Source organism: Strongylocentrotus purpuratus, unplaced genomic scaffold, assembly GCF_000002235.5.
Source record: "Strongylocentrotus purpuratus isolate Spur 01 unplaced genomic scaffold, Spur_5.0 spur5_scaffold_5, whole genome shotgun sequence".
NCBI classification, from domain to species: domain Eukaryota; kingdom Metazoa; phylum Echinodermata; class Echinoidea; order Camarodonta; family Strongylocentrotidae; genus Strongylocentrotus; species Strongylocentrotus purpuratus.
The window spans coordinates 44,254,663-44,272,917 of NW_022145611.1; the positions used below are offsets into that span (position 1 = coordinate 44,254,663).

At 38.5% G+C, this 18,255-nt stretch overlaps 1 protein-coding gene and 1 long non-coding RNA gene across 4 annotated transcripts in view; one reads left to right on the plus strand and one right to left on the minus strand.

Moving 5' to 3' along the window:
• Positions 1–1,219: 1,219 nt before the first annotated feature.
• LOC593035 (protein angel homolog 2) lies at positions 1,220–10,126 on the minus strand. 3 transcript variants are annotated; one of them, XR_004066569.1, is made up of 8 exons: positions 10,066–10,126; positions 7,566–8,436; positions 6,774–7,009; positions 5,502–5,571; positions 4,623–4,880; positions 3,528–3,827; positions 1,983–2,587; positions 1,220–1,942 (listed from the first exon to the last, which is right to left on the minus strand). XR_004066569.1 is itself a non-coding variant. In XM_030999075.1 (7 exons), exons 2-7 carry the CDS (start codon positions 8,308–8,310, stop codon positions 2,196–2,198), a joined length of 2,001 nt encoding a protein of 666 aa, XP_030854935.1. In that variant the 5' UTR covers positions 8,311–8,436; positions 10,066–10,126; the 3' UTR covers positions 1,220–2,195. The 3 variants fall into 3 exon arrangements, 2 of the variants coding, with proteins under 2 accessions (XP_030854935.1, XP_030854936.1); XM_030999075.1 differs by having other exon boundaries at positions 1,220–2,587; XM_030999076.1 differs by having other exon boundaries at positions 1,220–2,587; positions 10,033–10,126.
• Positions 10,127–11,113: 987 nt separating this feature from the next.
• LOC105442339 overlaps positions 11,114–18,255 on the plus strand; it is a 9,452-nt gene continuing 2,310 nt past the window's right edge. The window contains exons 1-4 of the long non-coding RNA XR_004066512.1: positions 11,114–11,472; positions 11,793–11,944; positions 12,454–12,661; positions 17,793–17,910. This is a non-coding gene — a long non-coding RNA (uncharacterized LOC105442339). The remainder of the gene's footprint in view (positions 11,473–11,792; positions 11,945–12,453; positions 12,662–17,792; positions 17,911–18,255) is intronic.

An 18,255-nucleotide genomic window follows, 5' to 3' on the forward strand; every position in this document is an offset into this window, starting at 1 on the left:
GTACAGCAAAACATGATTAAAGTGATTCATGTTTTGAATTTTTGTTATGAAGAGCCATATAAACACAGCCTTTGTCATAATTAGGTAATAACTTTGATTGAACATCATTCAATCCCTGATGTTGTCAATGATAGTGCTGATTGGTTGAAGTACATGCATACACAAATCAAGACACGCAATATAGAATGTGGACAAATCAAATCAGAAATATATCAGCTTCGTCCTCTTTTATTTCAACAAATTTGCAACTGTGAAAAACAATGCCTCAATATGAATTCTTAGTCTGCAAAAAATCATTTAAATAAACTATACATTTCCTGGAGTAGTATGAATGAATTTGATTGTTTATCTCAACATGCTAACACTCTGTACACATAAATAGTTCAAACTCAATATTTCTGTTTTGTCTGAATAATGTCTGTTGAAATTAAGATAACTACTATTTTAAAGGTATTATGTCCCCTTTGCAGGGCAAACAAATGAAAAGGTTAAATTCGAACGGCATTTGAAAGATAATACTAATTTAGAACTTCCCTAACAAAAGGGGGCTGAAAATGTCTTTAAGTGGGAAAATAACGACTATTAGTTTGTGAATTTTCAGACCATTGTAAGAATGGTCGTACGTTTTGTGCTGCACAAAGATTAAATCAGCTTAAATTGGGCAATTATAAGTAGTGGGTTATTGATGTAGACAATTGCTCATGCTCATGTGAAGTCTAGCAAGTAAACGGGTTTCCTTGCATAATTTGAATATTAGGACACTGCTAAGGTTAAAATTTCACAGATAGGGCAAACATGACATATTCATAATTCCTGCAATGTTCTACAGAATTTGATGTGGGCTGCAAAAGGGACATGGTATCTTTAAAGCTCACTTGTTCATACATGTACTTATTGTTGATATATCCTACATTCATCAATACCCCCAGGTCAAAGGTCAACCAATCATCAATACCATACATGTAACTGGCCTATGCCCAGATTGAAAGTACCATCATTGCCTAAAGTACTCTCAGAATTCACATTAGTGCTATGTAATACAGGATTAATGAGGTAGTAGAAAGAAGGTGTATTTACCCCCTTATATCTCTGAGTAATGATGATCATTTTCAGTAACCCTGACATATCACAATGAATTGGATATTAATAATAATAATGAATTAAGGAATGTAAATTTAGCTAAAACTTTGTTGAGAAGAAGGATAAATAGTAAACACCATTCTCTTAATAAAAAACATACATTTATTGGAGATGAGTACTGAAACTCATGAGGGGAAGTGCACTTGTTTATGATCAACATGAATTATATTTACAAATCATAACTATAATTTATCATTATCTATAAAGAATTGCCTGAGCTGTGCCTGAGCAATGGTATCTGACTGCTTAGCTTTGATAGTTTAATTGCGACAAACCAAAAAGGGTTAAAAAGTGTGAAACAGGCGACAAGCAGATGTTGATATAACCCATCATTGTAATGCCTTGAGTACTAAGTTGATGAAATAGTAAGACATGTACACGTATACATTTCCATTGTGCAAATAGTTAAGATTCATGACTTTGCTCTCCTTTGCTCAGGGTATATTTGCCAAAGCACTGAGTCATCAACTTTCTATGGACTTTTTTTAGAGGCGTGGGACTACGGTAATCTTATGTTTGTGTGCTTTTCAGGGCATACGTTAATTCTGTTAGAGCGACTTAGCATAAATACTTTCAAGACAGCACAGGGTGGCCATATTCAAGGCAAAGAGTTGGGACCTGAGAGACCTGTATAACTTCATGAAGAATCTACGATAAATGTATATAAAAGGACATCATATAAATAACAGCTGTCCAGAGTGAAGTTTTCTTTTACAAGGTTAAAATGTCAACTCTATCCTCCAGGTTGTTTTGGACAAAATTCTTTAAAGTGACTTGTAAAACTATTAAACAAATAAAATACCTTTCATCTCAATTAGGTTTCATTTGGCATTTCATTTAACATAATACCACTGCACAAATAGATCTAGCTTATACTTAAAATCATCATCTCAAAAATGTTTATCAAATCATTGGTAATTCAAGGTATTTATAAAAACACAAAGTCTATTCAGTCCATTGTAGTAAGGCGTAGAGTAGCTTGGAGACTGGAGAGAGAGAGATAATTAGATGTCCAATGAACTTTAGGCAGTCCACCCATAGCTCTGACTTCACCGTCAGTCCATTGTAGTAAGGCGTAGAGTAGCTTGGAGAGAGAGATGATCAGATGTCCAATGAACATTAGGTAGTCCTCCCATGGCTCTGACTTCACCATCAGTAAAGAGAGTAAGCCGTTTGACAAGCGAAAGATTACTTGTGAAGTTTGGTGTACCTAGAGGTTTATATGGACTTCCTGCTTTAGATGACATTGATTCGCTGTAGAAGATATAGTCCACTGTACAGTTTGTACTTGAATGATTGGTGGTGATTTCATAGTTGCCATGGCAATGATCATAGACGGAAGAAAAGAAGAAAGGATGGATGAGTTGTCCCTGGCTGTCATCAGGCAGGACACAATGATCAGCAGGACGATCTCTTGAATTCTGTCGATTATGCCTTGGAGCACCACCTGTATGCAAAGTACAAAGATAATACCAAAAATGAGAATTTACATCAATTAATCTAATAAACTTCATCTTAATAGATTAAAGTTAAAAAGATTCAGGTCAACAGCTTTTATCAATAAAAATGTTAGTCACCTATTCCCAGGCAAGAAGTGGATAGTAAACTCAAGGTGAGTTAGGATCTATTTCATAAGAAAACATCATCATATTTTAAATCTATGCAAAATAAACAACGTTTATTTTGTAACTTTGTTTCCATGAATATTAACTTTCAGTTATGCTTCTTCCATCTTACTTTCACACCTATACTCTACTTATACAAGATTTCTCTAATTATCAGGATTCAGTATCATAAGAGACATTCTAAATCACAGTTATAAGTGTTAACTTTCAGAATAATGCTGGTTTTTTATATACATTTTTTGTCATAATATTATACATGTAACTTATTTATCTGAACTTGCAATGTATTCTCGCAAGCATTATGTTATAATTGTTTTAACATTGCTATATGTTTTAAGTGCTTTTATTGTGAACTGAATGTAGTTCAGCCCTTGGGCTGCTATTTTCACTATTTCCAACAAACCATTCAGTTGATGCCCTGAGCTCATTGATTTAAATACTGAGGATTACAGCCTTAAATAGGGTAATGATGGCTGTATAAAACAGACGTGTGCAAACAGATAGAAAAACATAAATTACTTTAGATTAAAATCAAACAACATGGATATCTTATAAACTCATTTAGCAAAATAATAACATTTCCATTTTTTTTTCCCAGCCGAGTAAAAGAAGAAAGCACTTATTTATTTATTTAGCCATATTTTTTTTCCAAAAATGAAAAGAACACAAACTAAAAAGTCTACCAAAGCTACTTTGCCAATGCCCTTTATTTAATTTTAACAGATTACAAAACTTCCACGAGAAAGAGGATAAGAACCCAACCTGAATTTCTAGATGATTGTGTCATGACATCAGTGTCTTCATAACGGCAGTGTGAGCTAACTCCAATCTCCTTGGGCCATAGAGGGCTTCTCATGAGTACTCTTGCTCGTCCCATCTCCTGTCCTGATACATCCACGCCGGCCATACCTTGATACGTGACATGACCTTCCTTGATAAACTTGTACAAAGGAGAGTGCGGAACACTGTTGAAATCACCACACAGTACTAGAGGATGATAGGTATTCTCAGTGGACTCTTGATTGGTGTTAGAAAGTCTCTCTATCTCGGCAAAGAGCAAACCTGAATGAAGACAATAAGACATGATTATCTTGACAGTGATAAAAAGGTTAACAAACCCAGGCCAGTATAGAAGCTGATATGAAATGGTACCTATTATATTACTACATAGGAATATGGAGTGCATAGGTAACTAGTAGGATTACTCCTTGAAATGGATGACATGATGATAACAGTTGTTGCTGAAACTACAACCAGGTTAATAGTTTCAAGGCTATTTGGAAAAGCACATAGAGACAAGGGCATATCATAATGTAATATGCCCTTGCCCTATATAAGAACAGAAGTTTATCATAATTACTATAACAAATAGTTTATACTGAAAATATGCATCTGAATCAAGTCTATATATACTTGTTTTGCTGAGATCCTGATTGTAATAAAAGTTGAAGATATATAAAAAAAAATATGTAGCAAGCATGAAATAGACCTCTCCTTAATTATGGATTTGAATGAGAAATAAATCCACGAACTAACATATAAGCATATTGTAGTTATGTAATTATAAGGGAAATGGGACATAATGTATAGACAGTGATTTTAAATTGGTGGATTAGACTGGATAGGATCATCTATAAACAGGAATCTATGATTGATAGACTTCATTGAAAAAGTAAGACAATATAACAAACAAACCTGGATACATTTTAAAAAACATACCAAAATCAACATAATTGAAAATACTCTCCCGAATCAACTCTAGGGCAATTAACCTATCACATCACATAATGTATGATACTCTCCTTACAGTAACTTTATGCATAATGTAATGTTAAGCGCTGCTCCTCGTCTGCTTACCTAACTGTGCCAGCTTGATATCCCCACGGCGAGGATTCCATAGAAGGTGTGTATTAGCAACACACAGCTGATGTGAGGAAGACAAACCTCTTGGTTGCAACATGACGACTATAGCTACGTTATCTCTATCCAACAATCCAATACCACGTTGATACTCTAGCTTGGAGTGAGACACTTCTTGAAAGCAGCTGGTTCTATAGAACGTTGCACATCCATCTCCCTTATCACATGTTCTCTTCTTGTAAATAGAGGCATAACCTAAAAATAGATATCATCTCATTACTTAACAGAGCAAAAAGGTCATGAAGATACAAAAGCTGTCAATAATAAAATCAAATTAATCAATAAATGCTCAAGTGATGCTCTAAAAAAGTGTATCAATTTATTAATATTATGAATGTTTAGTATAATATCTCAGTAAAATGCCCCTTATTACACCAACATTTTTATCTTCAGAAAGGTCCTCATGAAAAGAACTTTGTAAATAATAACAATATACTATCAATACATTTAGGGAAAGGAAACCCTTTTAGAAACTGATTATACAGTTGTTAAATTACATATCTGTGAATATCCCATATTACTTGCAATGATGGCACAAGTTTAAGAAGCTGTTCATTTCTAATTACTACATTTGATGCAACAGAAATGTGACAAAAAAAAATGAAAATCCAATAAATTAAGGACATCCCAGCTCCTCGAAATTTCTTTAAGTGTTTTCCATTTTAGTGGCTTATCTATATTTGCAAGAAATATTTGATTGTCTTCTTTGAATTTGTATGTTTTTACGAAAGTGGCGAATAAATTCAATTCTATTCAATTAAAAAATGCTGCATAAACCCCAGCTTGTGATGTAGAAAGTTTGGTCCTCTAACTTACCTCGTGCCTCTAAAGCAGGCTTGAAGAAATCTTGGAAATGCCTGCTTTCAACTTCCTGCAAGCAAATTACCTGAATAAAACACATTAAAAAATTTTTTTTTTTTAAATTCACACTTGGATGGCTACATACGAGGTTAATACTATGTACACAGTCTGATCTAACGACAACCTGAAATATGACTAAACTGTTGACATACTGTACACTTTATTTCATGTAATCCCTCTTATTTAATCCCTTGTTTATATGTTCCTTTCTTTTTATTTCATTTCTCTTTTTGTCTTGATTTGTTTTTGTACTTGCTTATGTTTTCCTGGGGTTTATATCAACTTTCTTCCTCTTATTACCATTGTTATTATTACTTTTATTGTTTAAGTTTCACATGAATATAATCTAACTTTGTTTTCATATTTATTTCATACAATGATATATTTGTCAGGGATTTTGTAAGAATGTAAGAGGGAGGGTAAACATTTTTTGTTTCCAACACATCTATGCGACTACCATATCCTTCTTCTTCTTCTTCAAAATAATCTGCCTCCTTCACTGCTGAAGATTCTTGCAGATGTGTGCGAGTGCATGTGTGTGGCGACATGGGGATGTCCAGGTGTGCAGGTGAGAGGTGTATATATATACATAGTGCCAGTAAAAAACATTACCATATACATGTAAACATAACTATTTTGCAGAGTATCCTAATCCCAATTTCTTACAACTACAAACATCATCTTTCTACCACAATAACCCTCCCTTGTGATAATACTCACATCAGCATTGGCCTGTAGTCAGGCGCGTACGCAGGGGGGGGGGGTGGTTGAACCCCCCCTTTGGTATTTTTTATGTATGTATTTTTGCGGAAAACACCCCCCCCCCCCCCCCTTGGTATTTTTTTTTTTTTTAATACAAAAAAAATAAATTTATACCAATGGCTGACCTAAAAAAGTAGACCTTTTCTCCCCCCCCCCCCCCCCCAAAGGAGCAAAATGTCCAATTTTGAGACCAGAGAAAAAAAAATGTCCCCTTACCCCCCTCCCCCCCCCCCCCCCCTTCCCGCTTATTCAGCGACTGACTGAGTCGTTGCAATTTTTTTGGAATCAATAAAAAGTGTCCTCTTACCCCCCCCCCCCCCCCCCCCCCCCCCCCCCCCCGCTTATTCAGCGGCTGGGTGAGTCGTTGCGATTTTTTCAGCCCGATTTGAAAATGATAAACCCCCCCCCCCCCCCCCCCCCCTTGAAAAAATCCTGCGTACCCGCCTGCCTGTAGTATATACTCACATCAGCATTAGCCTGTAGTATTTCATCCATGATTTTGTGTCTGCGATGATCCCAGGGCAGTATGTCTCTATCACAGTGACTGTAGAGGTGTTTGTTTGCATTCAGTAGACATTGTGCAAGTATATTGTAAGACACAATAGAGAACTCTACACCATCTCTACTTGATACCTTGGTTTGGTGTCCTCTGTGTTGAGGAAGATTGAACCATGATCGCTTCCTGTAAGTGCTCTTGATTTCTATAAACAAAGGTAGAAAAATAAATTATTTGTCAATGATTCTGTAAGGAGTAATCTTTATGTCAAATCAATTCAAAAACCCACTTGAGATTGCATTTGAGTGAGCTAGGCAAAGAAAACATTGAGCAAATCTAACTTCAGACTCTTTAAATGTATTTGACATAACATCCCACAAAAGTTCATCAAATTGATGGAAAGAAAGTCAAAGATCTATAAATCCAAGTGGAATAATATGAGAACTTATTCACCAAGCTTCATTCCAACCTTTCATTTTTCCTACCACAACTGAATATAATCTTTGGGGTATTTCATTTTGATGACTCTCTGGAGTCTGGATTACAAACATGTACATCTTACCTGGAGTTTGGATTATTTTGAAATCAGAAATAAATTTGATTAAGACTGTCCAGCACACTTTTGTTCTTTTAATAATTTAGAACCCTGCCACAGTGACAGTTACCTATTTACAAATAAGAAACTATCAATACATTTATCATAGACAAAGTCCTAAAGCCCTAATGTGTCATCCCTGGTTATAATAGAATGGAAATCTCACCTGTCCCTGACTGAGAGGCGGCTCGATACGATTCTTTGGATGAATGAAAGGACCGAGATGATTGAAGAGGAAGGCTTAGAGGTGGTGCTGACAGCATACTAGATTGACTGCAGGACCCTGTAGACTTTATAGAGGCAGTGTTCTCTACTGTCACCTTCATGGATTTCCTGCCATCTTGTGTAGGATTGTTGGTAGCTCTTAAGTGATTAGGTCGTTTAGGAATCTGCACATTCCTGACTTGATTTTGTCTGGATTCAAAGTTCCTCGGACCCCTTCTCCATTCACACTCTGCTCCATTCTTAGGCCAACAGGCCTGAGTGAAACCTTGACTACTAGAAGTTCTTAAATCATGTTTCTTGCTCTCCCTTGATTCCATCTCACACGTCTTTGAAACTTTAGATTTAGAGTATGGATGACTGCTTGAAGGTGTACGGCGTCGCTTAGGATTCCTTTCTGATGAATGCTCCATATTCAAGGATATTCTCTCATTGCTGTAAGATATGGGGTATGGTGTATTTAAAGACTGACAACTGTGTGCATAAACGGGCACTTGATGTTGTGGAAAATATTTTAAGACCAGTGGAAAACCTATCGAGTAATTAAAACAGGTCCGTGCAGGCAGGGGAAGATTATACCATGTGAGGAGACTTAAAGCTCGCTGGTTTCCTTGCCTTAAAGATGGTTGATGGCTGAACTGACCAGCATGGAAGCGAGGTGCTGAGTTTATGATGTGTCTTAGAACCATCGCTATTGTAGAAAGAGAGAACAGCTGATGGATCTTCAAGGAGCCCTTCAACACATCTTTTGTATTGCAGGTTCAGGGTTTGCATTCCTAAGAGCTCAATTTTACAACTCCTCTAAATAACTGCATCTGAAAAAAACAAATCAAAATAAAATGAAAAAATAGGCATAATTAATCATTAATCAGCACGTTGCAATATTCCACAGTTCTATCAGCTAATTCCAGTACCAGAGTTAGATTGGGTACTTTACAGGAAGTGATCCTGCATTTAAATGGACTGTCTAAACATTGCCAATACCTATTGACCTAGCACAGCAACATAAAACTTTTTTTTAGCGACAAAGTTGGGTTTTTTGTGTGGATTATTTTCTCCATTTTGTTATAATGATCTACACAGGACTTTGATCTTGCTAATCCCACTACCCTCTCAGAGGATCTTTCTATTTTAGAGGACCTTTCATAGTGATATACTATCCATGATATATTTTGAGTAACTAGTGCTTCAAGCGGGGGATGTTAGGAGAAAAACATAAATTTAAATATTTTTGTACATGACAAACATGAGTTGTCCTCGACATATACCTCACAATCCACTGACCATATTGCAAATTTTAGATTTGCAAAGATATAGTAATCTCATATTTTTACTCATTGGTCAAATTTATTTGACATATTACAAATGTTGGATTGCCCTGTGACTACTACATGTATATGCGTTGTGGCGTGCGCCTGTACACCAGCTAACAATGGAAGTTACAAACTGATTCAGCCGAGGACGCAGGTTCGAAACTGAGTCACGTCTTTTGGATGGTGATGTTTAAAGGTCGGTCCCCAGACATAAATAATCATATCTGATTGATACATGTCTGTAAAAACCCAATACACACACACACACAGTTTACATTAATAAAAATTAAGAGTCCTAAAAACACATTTCCCTCAGTGACTCCGACACATTTGACTGTGGGTCACATACACAACAAGTTTTAAAGTACATGTATACCCCTGAATAGTTGAAGAGGAAATGAATTTTGTACACTAGGTCTATACATGTTTTAAGGGACAGTAACAGAAAGGACGTACATAAGCGCAAAACGGTCAAGGATTTTATACAATTTTTAAAAAATGATTCTGGGGGTTCACATTCACCCAATCTAGTTTTGGTATTTCTAGCTTGGATGTATCCACAGAAGCATATAACTATATAAATATGGACAATCTAAACACAGATGTAAAACATTTAATTATGCATTTCCTTGAAATACTAATAAATAGCTAAAAATGTAGAGTAATTACACCAACATAACAGACATGTCACAACAACAACAACCAAGTCAGATGCTACTTTTGATTTTGTTTAGCCTAGGGGGAGACACTTTTTGGCTTTTATAAACCCACTATCCAATAGCTTTGCTTGAACAATAACATGTTCAATTAGTCGTTTGTAACGATAAGCTCTTATCAGTAATCATAATTTAATAAAGAGTAAAGAATCACATCTGAAAGTGCTTTGCCTTTGCTTTTGTCGTTGGTGTGAAATGAAGTTAGATCTAGTTATACTCAGTCCCACATATCCAGGTTCTCGTTAGTGACATTTTTAGTCACAATTCCGGAATGATAATCAATACGAAAGTAGATCTTTATGATAAAGAATACACCCAAACTCAGCACATTTACAAAAATTATTAGCGTTAGTGAAGTAGACATTAAAGTAGTGTAAATTACCAGTTTTAAGACAAAATTCGCCACCTAACTTACCATCATTCACACTTGACATCGTCGATTCACAAGATGGCGCTGTTCAAAATGCACATCAAAGCAAAGAGTATGACGTAATAACAAGAAATGACAACGCGCACAAAAACGCCACCAGACTCGTTACAGTAACCATACGCACGAATAGAAAAACAGAAAATAGACAGATTCAAAGTCGCCTCTATTAAATCAATACCGGGTCCAAACTATCATACAACACACTAACAAACACATAAAAGCAATGAAGCGTTTAAAGGAATAATTTTAACAACTGATATCAGGATTTCTAAAGTTCAAAAACATGTCAAAAACACGGATAACTTTACATTAATTTAACTTATAGGGCAATTTTCATAAATCTCCCATTTTGATTTCATCATGTCTCTTTGGCATCATATATCTCGCAATGGCATTCAATATCGTCGATTCCTCTCTAAAGCCTCACGAATTCAGTGTTTCTCACAGCAAGAAAAATCAATATGGACTGATCTTCAACCAAGTATCACTGTTAATCCTAAAGTATCATTGGTTGATGAAGGATTAATCATCAAGGCATCAGGGTTGAGTCAAGGACAACCTGTGACAATCAAAGCAGAAACTCAGATTGGATGCAGTGAAGAGAAACTTATATCTCTAGGATGTTATGTGGCTGACGAATCAGGATGCGTCTTAAGTGAGTATATACCAGTACCAATTAGGATTCGTGTTTTATTTGGGCACAGCTAAAGCCGGGCTAATAATCTCCAAGTTTGGAAGCGCTTAGTGATTCTAATAAGCGTTATATAAAAACTGAGTATTATTATTATTATTTAAAACAATTATAGATCATCATGATTTGCTTCGGACAACCATTATTTAGAAGCGACTGTATTTTCGTCATCATGTAAACGTTTCCTCCTGAAAGTAGTTCTAGATTTCCTCTCGTCACCTTTCATGCATATTGACTTCAAAACTATTATAGTGTATATATCTTTCAACTGTTATAGTATTATTATTTATTTTTTTTAGATCGAAAAAGTCCGTCGCTTTTTAACAGTTATAGTTCAAGCCTACAGAGGCAGCTTCAGAGTTTTTTCAGAAGGTTTTTCATTGCTTTATTTCTCGTAGCATCATCGCAACCTTCATTAGAGGGTACCTATAGGGGACTTGAACCCCTCGGACCCATCTGGAGCATGCATGCTACGTCAACCAGGATACCCTTTGGTGCTTTAGATCAAACCCATGGTCCAGATCGACCTCTTAATATCACCTTCTCACTCCTAAACGGCCATGTAGGCAAGGATCAGACACGAGATGACGTCATGGCTGATGATTGTGACATCCTCAGAGGATTCATGGCTGGTAACATCGAAAGGATACGAGTCAAGGAAGGCCCAATAGAAGGGACGTTATACGTACCAACAGATAGAGGTAGGCAAATTAATGATTACATCTATTAAAACGTATTAATGTTTCCATTTAAAGAGGAAAGCAACATAAAAGTAGGGCCTAATCAATTATTCAACCTGTATCGAAAGAGACAGCTGGAGATACGATGCCTTGACTGAGCTTTTAGTGCATAATGTTTAAGCAACTGGCAGTCATGTACATTCGATGTCACTTTTCTTTCGTCATTTCGTAGCAATGTATGAAATACAGGCATTCGATTGTGTTTAAGGGAAAGAGGATTTATCGGAATAGAAGTTCTGATCAAAATTTTCGACCTACTTTATCATTTTTTTCCCCCCAAGGTTCTAAGCCCCTCCCTGCGATTCTCGATTTTCGTGGAGCAGAAGAAAGTCATCGTGAACATCTAGCAGCTCTGCTTGCTTCTCATGGTTATGTTACCATGACAACAAGATTCCCACTCCAAACTGATATTATCAACATAAACTGTCTTGAGGTATTTAGTCCTAGTCATCATTTCTTATTTTGGGTATTGCAATACACAATTAATGGAGGTACGTAATTAAAACATGTACCTCTATAAACCAAGTTGAAAATGTGTATTTGTAGCAGAAGTGCAGAATTATTTAGGACGCGGAGTGTAATGAACCATCCACACGTTAGTGCGTTCATTCGATTTATTTTTCATTCTGAATAACTTTTGAAATGCATACTGTTGGTGACCCGTAAGTCATTCCAAAACAAAGTCAATGTCTATATCAATTTTCTTCTTTGCAATTCTTATGTGCTCATCCGTCTGCATGGTCTGTATCTATACTCCCGCCTCCGCTTCACTTCGATCTATCTCACCCATCATCTCTCTCTCTCTCTCTCTCTCTCTCCTCTCTCTCTCTCTCTCTCTCTCTTCTCTCTCCCTCATCACACTTCCCTTTACCTTTTTATGATTGCCCCCTCCCTCTATCTTTCTATAACATGTCAATTATTCTTTTCTGTTCTACCTTGTAGCAATTGTTCCATCGATTAGCCACTCATCGCATGGTTGATGAGAGTCGAATCGGTGTTTTATCTCGGGTGATGGTGTTGCCGTTGGTCTTGGTTTCGCTGCTCATCTTAACCATCTTCCACTGCAGTGTCTTGTAGGAGTCAATGGAGTCAGCTTCAATACCAGCTTTGGCTGGATTCTTCCCGATGGTAGTAAAACCACTTTCTACCCGTGAGTATAACACATTCATATGCCAATGGGCATCACAGAGTGCTGTCACATTTTCATATTAATAAAAAAAAAAATACAAAAATCGAACACGTACATTATTTTTTTTCCTCGCTATTCAAATTCATCGCTTGCTATCAATTTTGTCCGAGCCATTTATCAATACGTTGTATCTGGCCTTTTGTATCTCATAATGATATGGCAGTGTTTTTCTGTGTGTTCGTGGCGCTACTAAGTGATTACTCAAGTTTTCTTAGAACTCCCCCATGACAGGCGCGGATCCAGGGGGGGCGAGCGGGCCTTGGCCCCCCCCCCCCCGCAAAAAAAAAAAGAGAGAGAGAAGAAAAGAAAAGAAGGGAAAGAGAAAGGGGAGAGAAAGGGAAAGAAAGAAGAGGAAGAAGAAAAGAAAAGGGGGAAGAAGGAGTTTGGGGGGCCGAAAGGGCCTTGCCTCCCAGGTTGTTGCCCCCCCCCCCCCCCAATCAAAAAAATAAGAGAGAACGAAGGGGAAAGAAAAAAGGAAAAGAGGAGATACTGGCGTACTGATCGGGGGGGGGGGGGCTTTGGGGAAATCAAATTCACACGTGGTTTATTTCTAATTCCATAAAGGTGGATTACAAATAATGCTGAAATGACATAATTTTCTGACTTTTTAGTAAATTATACTTTTTTATGTGTTTGTTGGAAAATGACGAATTCCTAAATTTACAGCCAGGTAAGAAATATGACTCTTGAGATTCCTACGTGTCAGGGCCGGAGGAACGGCGGGGATCGGGAACCTCGAGCTCCCCCCCCCCCCCCCCCACTTTTTTTTGAAAAAAGTATATTAAAGAGAGAAAAAAAGAAGAGAGCAAGAAAGAAAGAATAGTTAACTGCCAGTGTCAAAAAATAATGAGGCATCAAAATAATATGCTCATCTGACCGTGATTAAAATCCTAAAACCCCTAAGCTTCCGGAGGCTCTGCCCCCTGGATTCCACCTAGGGCCCTAAGGCGGGCCCTTATGCTATAGTCACATTACCCAAAAGTAGCCTGCTCGGCGACCGAGCGGCGAGTTTTTAACCAATTCTGCCCGGCGGCTGGCCGGCCACCGAGCGGCGGCCGCCCAGGCACCGCTCGTTTTTAGGGCATCGCTCGGTCGCCGCTGAAGTTTTAGCGCGGAGTTAAAATTTGGGCGGCGCCTGCTCACTTTTCACTCGTCGCCCAAAATACGCTCGGTGCCTGGGCGGTCGCCGCCCGGGCACCGACCTAATCGCTGGGCGATGCCTAATTCCAGCAGCGACCGAGCAGGCTACTGATCGGTCGATCGCTGCTCTGATTTGTGACCATAGCTTTAGATGCTCATCTGACGGTAATTTATTGCTCAAAACCCCTGATTTTTTGGGGCTTCGCCCCCTGGACCCCACGCCAAATAGTGTTCTGCCAGTGTCACAAAATAAAAAGGTATAAAAAAAGAGGCTCATCTGACCGTAAATAAACGCCTAAAACCCTTGAGCTTCCGGGGTCACCACTGCCTCGACCCCACCAGGGGCCCTAAGGCGGGCCCCTGAATGCTTATCTGACAGTAATTTTTTGCCTTAAACCCCTCAGCTTCCGGGGTCGGACAAGGTATCAAAATGTGTTTAACTGACCGCAGGCACGAAGCAAAGGGGGGAGGGCGGTGAGGCGGTCCCCCCGAAATCGCCGGCCAAAAAAAAAAAAAAGATGAGAGAAAAGAAAGAGGACGTAGGAAGAAAAAGGAGAAGATAAAGAGTAAAAAACGGTACAACGTATCGTCTTCTTTCTCTAATAATTTAATAATCGTAAAAGCTTCCGCGCTTCGCGCGGGAGGGGAAAACTGAATTCAGACGAGGATTAAGAGTCGAGAACTGTACAGCGAATCGTCTTGTTTCTCTAATGATTTAATGCAACGTAAAAGCTTAAAAAGGGAACTAAATACGTCTTCTTTCTCTAATGATTAAATGAAACTAAAAAAATTGCGCGCTTCGCGGAATTCAGACGAGGATCAAGAGTCGAGAACTGTACAACGAATCGTCTTGTTTCTCTAATGATTTAATGAAACGTAGCGAATCGTCTTGTTTTTCTAATGATTTAATGAAACGTTAAAAATTCCGCGCTTCGCGCGGGAGGGGAGGGGGGAAGGGGGGGGGGGAACTAAATACGTCTTCTTTCTCTTTGATTTAATGAAACCTAAAAGCTTCCGCGCTTCGCGGAATTCAGACGAGGATTAAGAGTCGAGAACTGTACAACGAATCGTCTTGTTTCCCTAATGATTAAATGAAACGTAAAAGCTTAAGGGGGAACTAAATACGTCTTCTTTCTCTAAAGATTTAATGAAACCTAAAAGCTTCCGCGCTTAGCGCAGGAGCAGGGGTGTCGATTTGTATCCGTGGTTGGGGGGGATGATAGGTGCCAAAATATTTTCGGCAATGAATCAAAGCAACCGCGGAAGCTCTGACGTTTCATTAGATTATTAAAGAAAGAAAACGATTCTATGTACCATTCTCGACTCTTAATCCTTGTCTGAAATCATTTTTGCCCATTCCTGCGCGAAGCGCGGAAGCTTTCACATTTTATTACATTATTAGAGAAAGAAGACGATTTGTTGTACTGTTCTCTATATTAATCCTTGTCTGAATTCAGTTTCCCAACTGAAAATAAGTTGTGTCACAAATAAGTTGTGACATAATAATCTTTCTCCAAAAATGAAAAATGTTTTAGGAAATATCAGGAAATAAAATGAGTGAAAAAAATAAAAATAAAGATACAATGACGTGAATTTTAAAAAGGGTAAACGGAAACAACATAACAACTAGTGAACTATTTTATAAGTCATACTAATGTCCGAAAATCTTTCTCCTTGTCTCCGATCTCATCACGAAATCGTCACAGAGTTCATTTATGTTTACACTGTCCAGGATTGTCCGATGTGCATTGCAGATTGCTACTTTTGTGCTTCGCGCTTAACATTTAGCTCGTTGCTTTTGATGCTGCGTCTTTGCATTTGGCGCACTGCATTTCTATGATGCTGTTGATTGAACAAATTGAATAAATTCGTCAATTCCTGATGAAGCCGTATAAGCGAGAATTCAATTTATTCTTGTCTCATATACGGTTGTCTTATTTACTTCGTATATATGTATGTATTATGAAAATGAGATAGCAAAATGTGTATATTGATGGTCATCTTGCGAGTAATAACCATTAACTACTCTCATCGGACTCTCATTAATTTTTCTCTTCATTTTTTTATTTTTTGTTATGGTGAATTATTGGGGGGGGGGATGATTGTACAGGCCATCCCCCCCCCACCTGAAATATTGGGGGGATATATCCTCCCCCCCCCCCCCCCCATCCCCCCGGGATCGACACCCATGCGCAGGAGGGAAAAAACTGAATACAGACGAGGATTAAGAGTCGAGAACTGTACAGCGAATCTTGTTTCTCTAATGACTTAATGAAACGTAAAAGCTTCTGCGCTTCTCGCGAGAGGGGGGGGGGGGGGGGGAACTGAATTCAGACAAGTATTATTTTCGAGAACAGTACAACGAATCGTCTTCTTTCCCTGATGATTTAATGAATCGTAAAAGCTTCCGTGCTTCGCGCGGGACGGGGGGGGGGGGAAGGGGGATTAAATTCAGACTAGGATTATTTTCGAGAACGGTACAACGAATCGTCTTGTTTTTCTAATGATGTAATGAAACGTAAAAGCTTCCGCGCTTCGCGCGGGAGGAGAAAAACTGAATTCAGACGAGGATTAAGAGTCGAGAACTGTACAACGAATCGTCTTGTTTCTCTAATGATTTAATGAAACGTAGCGAATCGTCTTGTTTTTCTTATGACTTAATGAAACGTAAAAGCTTCTGCGCTTCGCGCGGGAGGGGGAAAACTGAATTCAAACGAGGATTATTTAAAGAGTCGAGAACTGTACAGCGAATCGTCTTGTTTCTCTAATGATTTAATGAAACGTTAAAGCTTCCGCGCTTCGCGCGGGAGGGGGGGGGGGGGGGAAGGGGGGAACTAAAAACGTCTTCTTTCTCTTTGATTTAATGAAACTTAAAAGCTTCCGCGCTTAGCGCAGGAGGGGAAAAACTGAATACAGACGAGGATTAAGAGACGAGAACTGTACAGCGAATCGTCTTGTTTCTCTAATGATTTAATGAAACGTAAAAGCTTCGGCGCTTCGCGCGGGAGGGGGGGGGGAAACTAAATTCAGACGAGGATTATTTTTGAGAACGGTACAACGAATCGTCTTGTTTTTCTAATGATGTAATGAAACGTAAAAGCTTCCGCGCTTCGCGCGGGAGTTGAAAACTGAATTTAGACGAGGATTAAGAGTCGAGAACTGTACACCGAATCGTCTTGTTTCTCTAATGATTTAATGAAACGTAAAAGCTTCTGCGCTTCGTGCGGGAGGGGGGGGGGGGGGAGAGAAACTAAATTCAGACGAGGATTATTTTCGACAACGGTACAACGAATCGTCTTCTTTCTCTAATGATTTAATGAATTGTAAAAGCTTTCGCGCGAGAGGGGAAAACTGAATTCAGACGAAGATTATTTAAAGAGTCGAGAACTGTACAACGAATCGTCTTGTTTTTCTAATGATGTAATGAAACGTAAAAGCTTCCGCGTTTCGCGGAGGAGGGAGGGGAAACTCGCCCCTCCCTACACCCCCCCCCCCCCCGCATTACGTCACTGCTGTTCCCCATTACGTACCAATATTTGGCTCGCATAATTTCAAATTTGGGCCCCCCCCCCCCCTAAGAAATCCTGGATCCGCGCCTGCCCCATGATGTACTGATGGGCAGCGTAACCTCAGCGAAGGATTTGTAGAGGAAAAGATAAATCATGAGCCGAAAAATAAATGATTATAACTTTATTATATCATACTTTATGTTATTTCAATTAATTTTCTTTCAAAGACCTTATACAAAAACGGATCCGGGGTACTAGTAATATTGAGAGCACAAACTCCTCGTTCGAAGTGGTGGTGTGAAAGGACTCTCCAAATCGAATGGAACAAACCTACTTCTATTTGAACGATACACATAGATGTCAATAACATGATTAACAAGTACCTCTGAGTCACTTATTGAAAGTCGTTCTTCATAAATCTCATACCATTATTTTGCATGCAGGTACTACGAGAGGGCTAAATCTTACAAACCAACCACAGGCTCTGTCAAACTTTGTTCTCAATTTGATCCATACAGGATCGAATCAGTCTTGAATAAAACACCAGACTGTTTCGTGCCGGTAAGTCTCTCTCTCTTCTCAAGACATCAGAAAGCCTAGTCGAATAGAGAGAGAGAGAGAGAGAGAGAGAGAGAGGGGGGGGGGGGGAGTGAGAGAAGGGCGAAAGAAATTATGACACGTGCACAATAAGTAAGACGACAATATATAAAGGAGGAATTAAGAAAAAAATTAAAGACTGAGAGGACGAGGACGAGGACGAGAGAAAGGAAAAGGAATAGGAAGAGGAAGAAGAAGAAGAAGAAGAAGAAGAAGAAGAAGAAGAAGAAGAAGAAGAAGAAGAAGAAGAAGAAGAGAGAAGAAGAAGAGAAGTAGAAGAAGAAGAAGAAGAAGAAGAAGAAGAAGAAG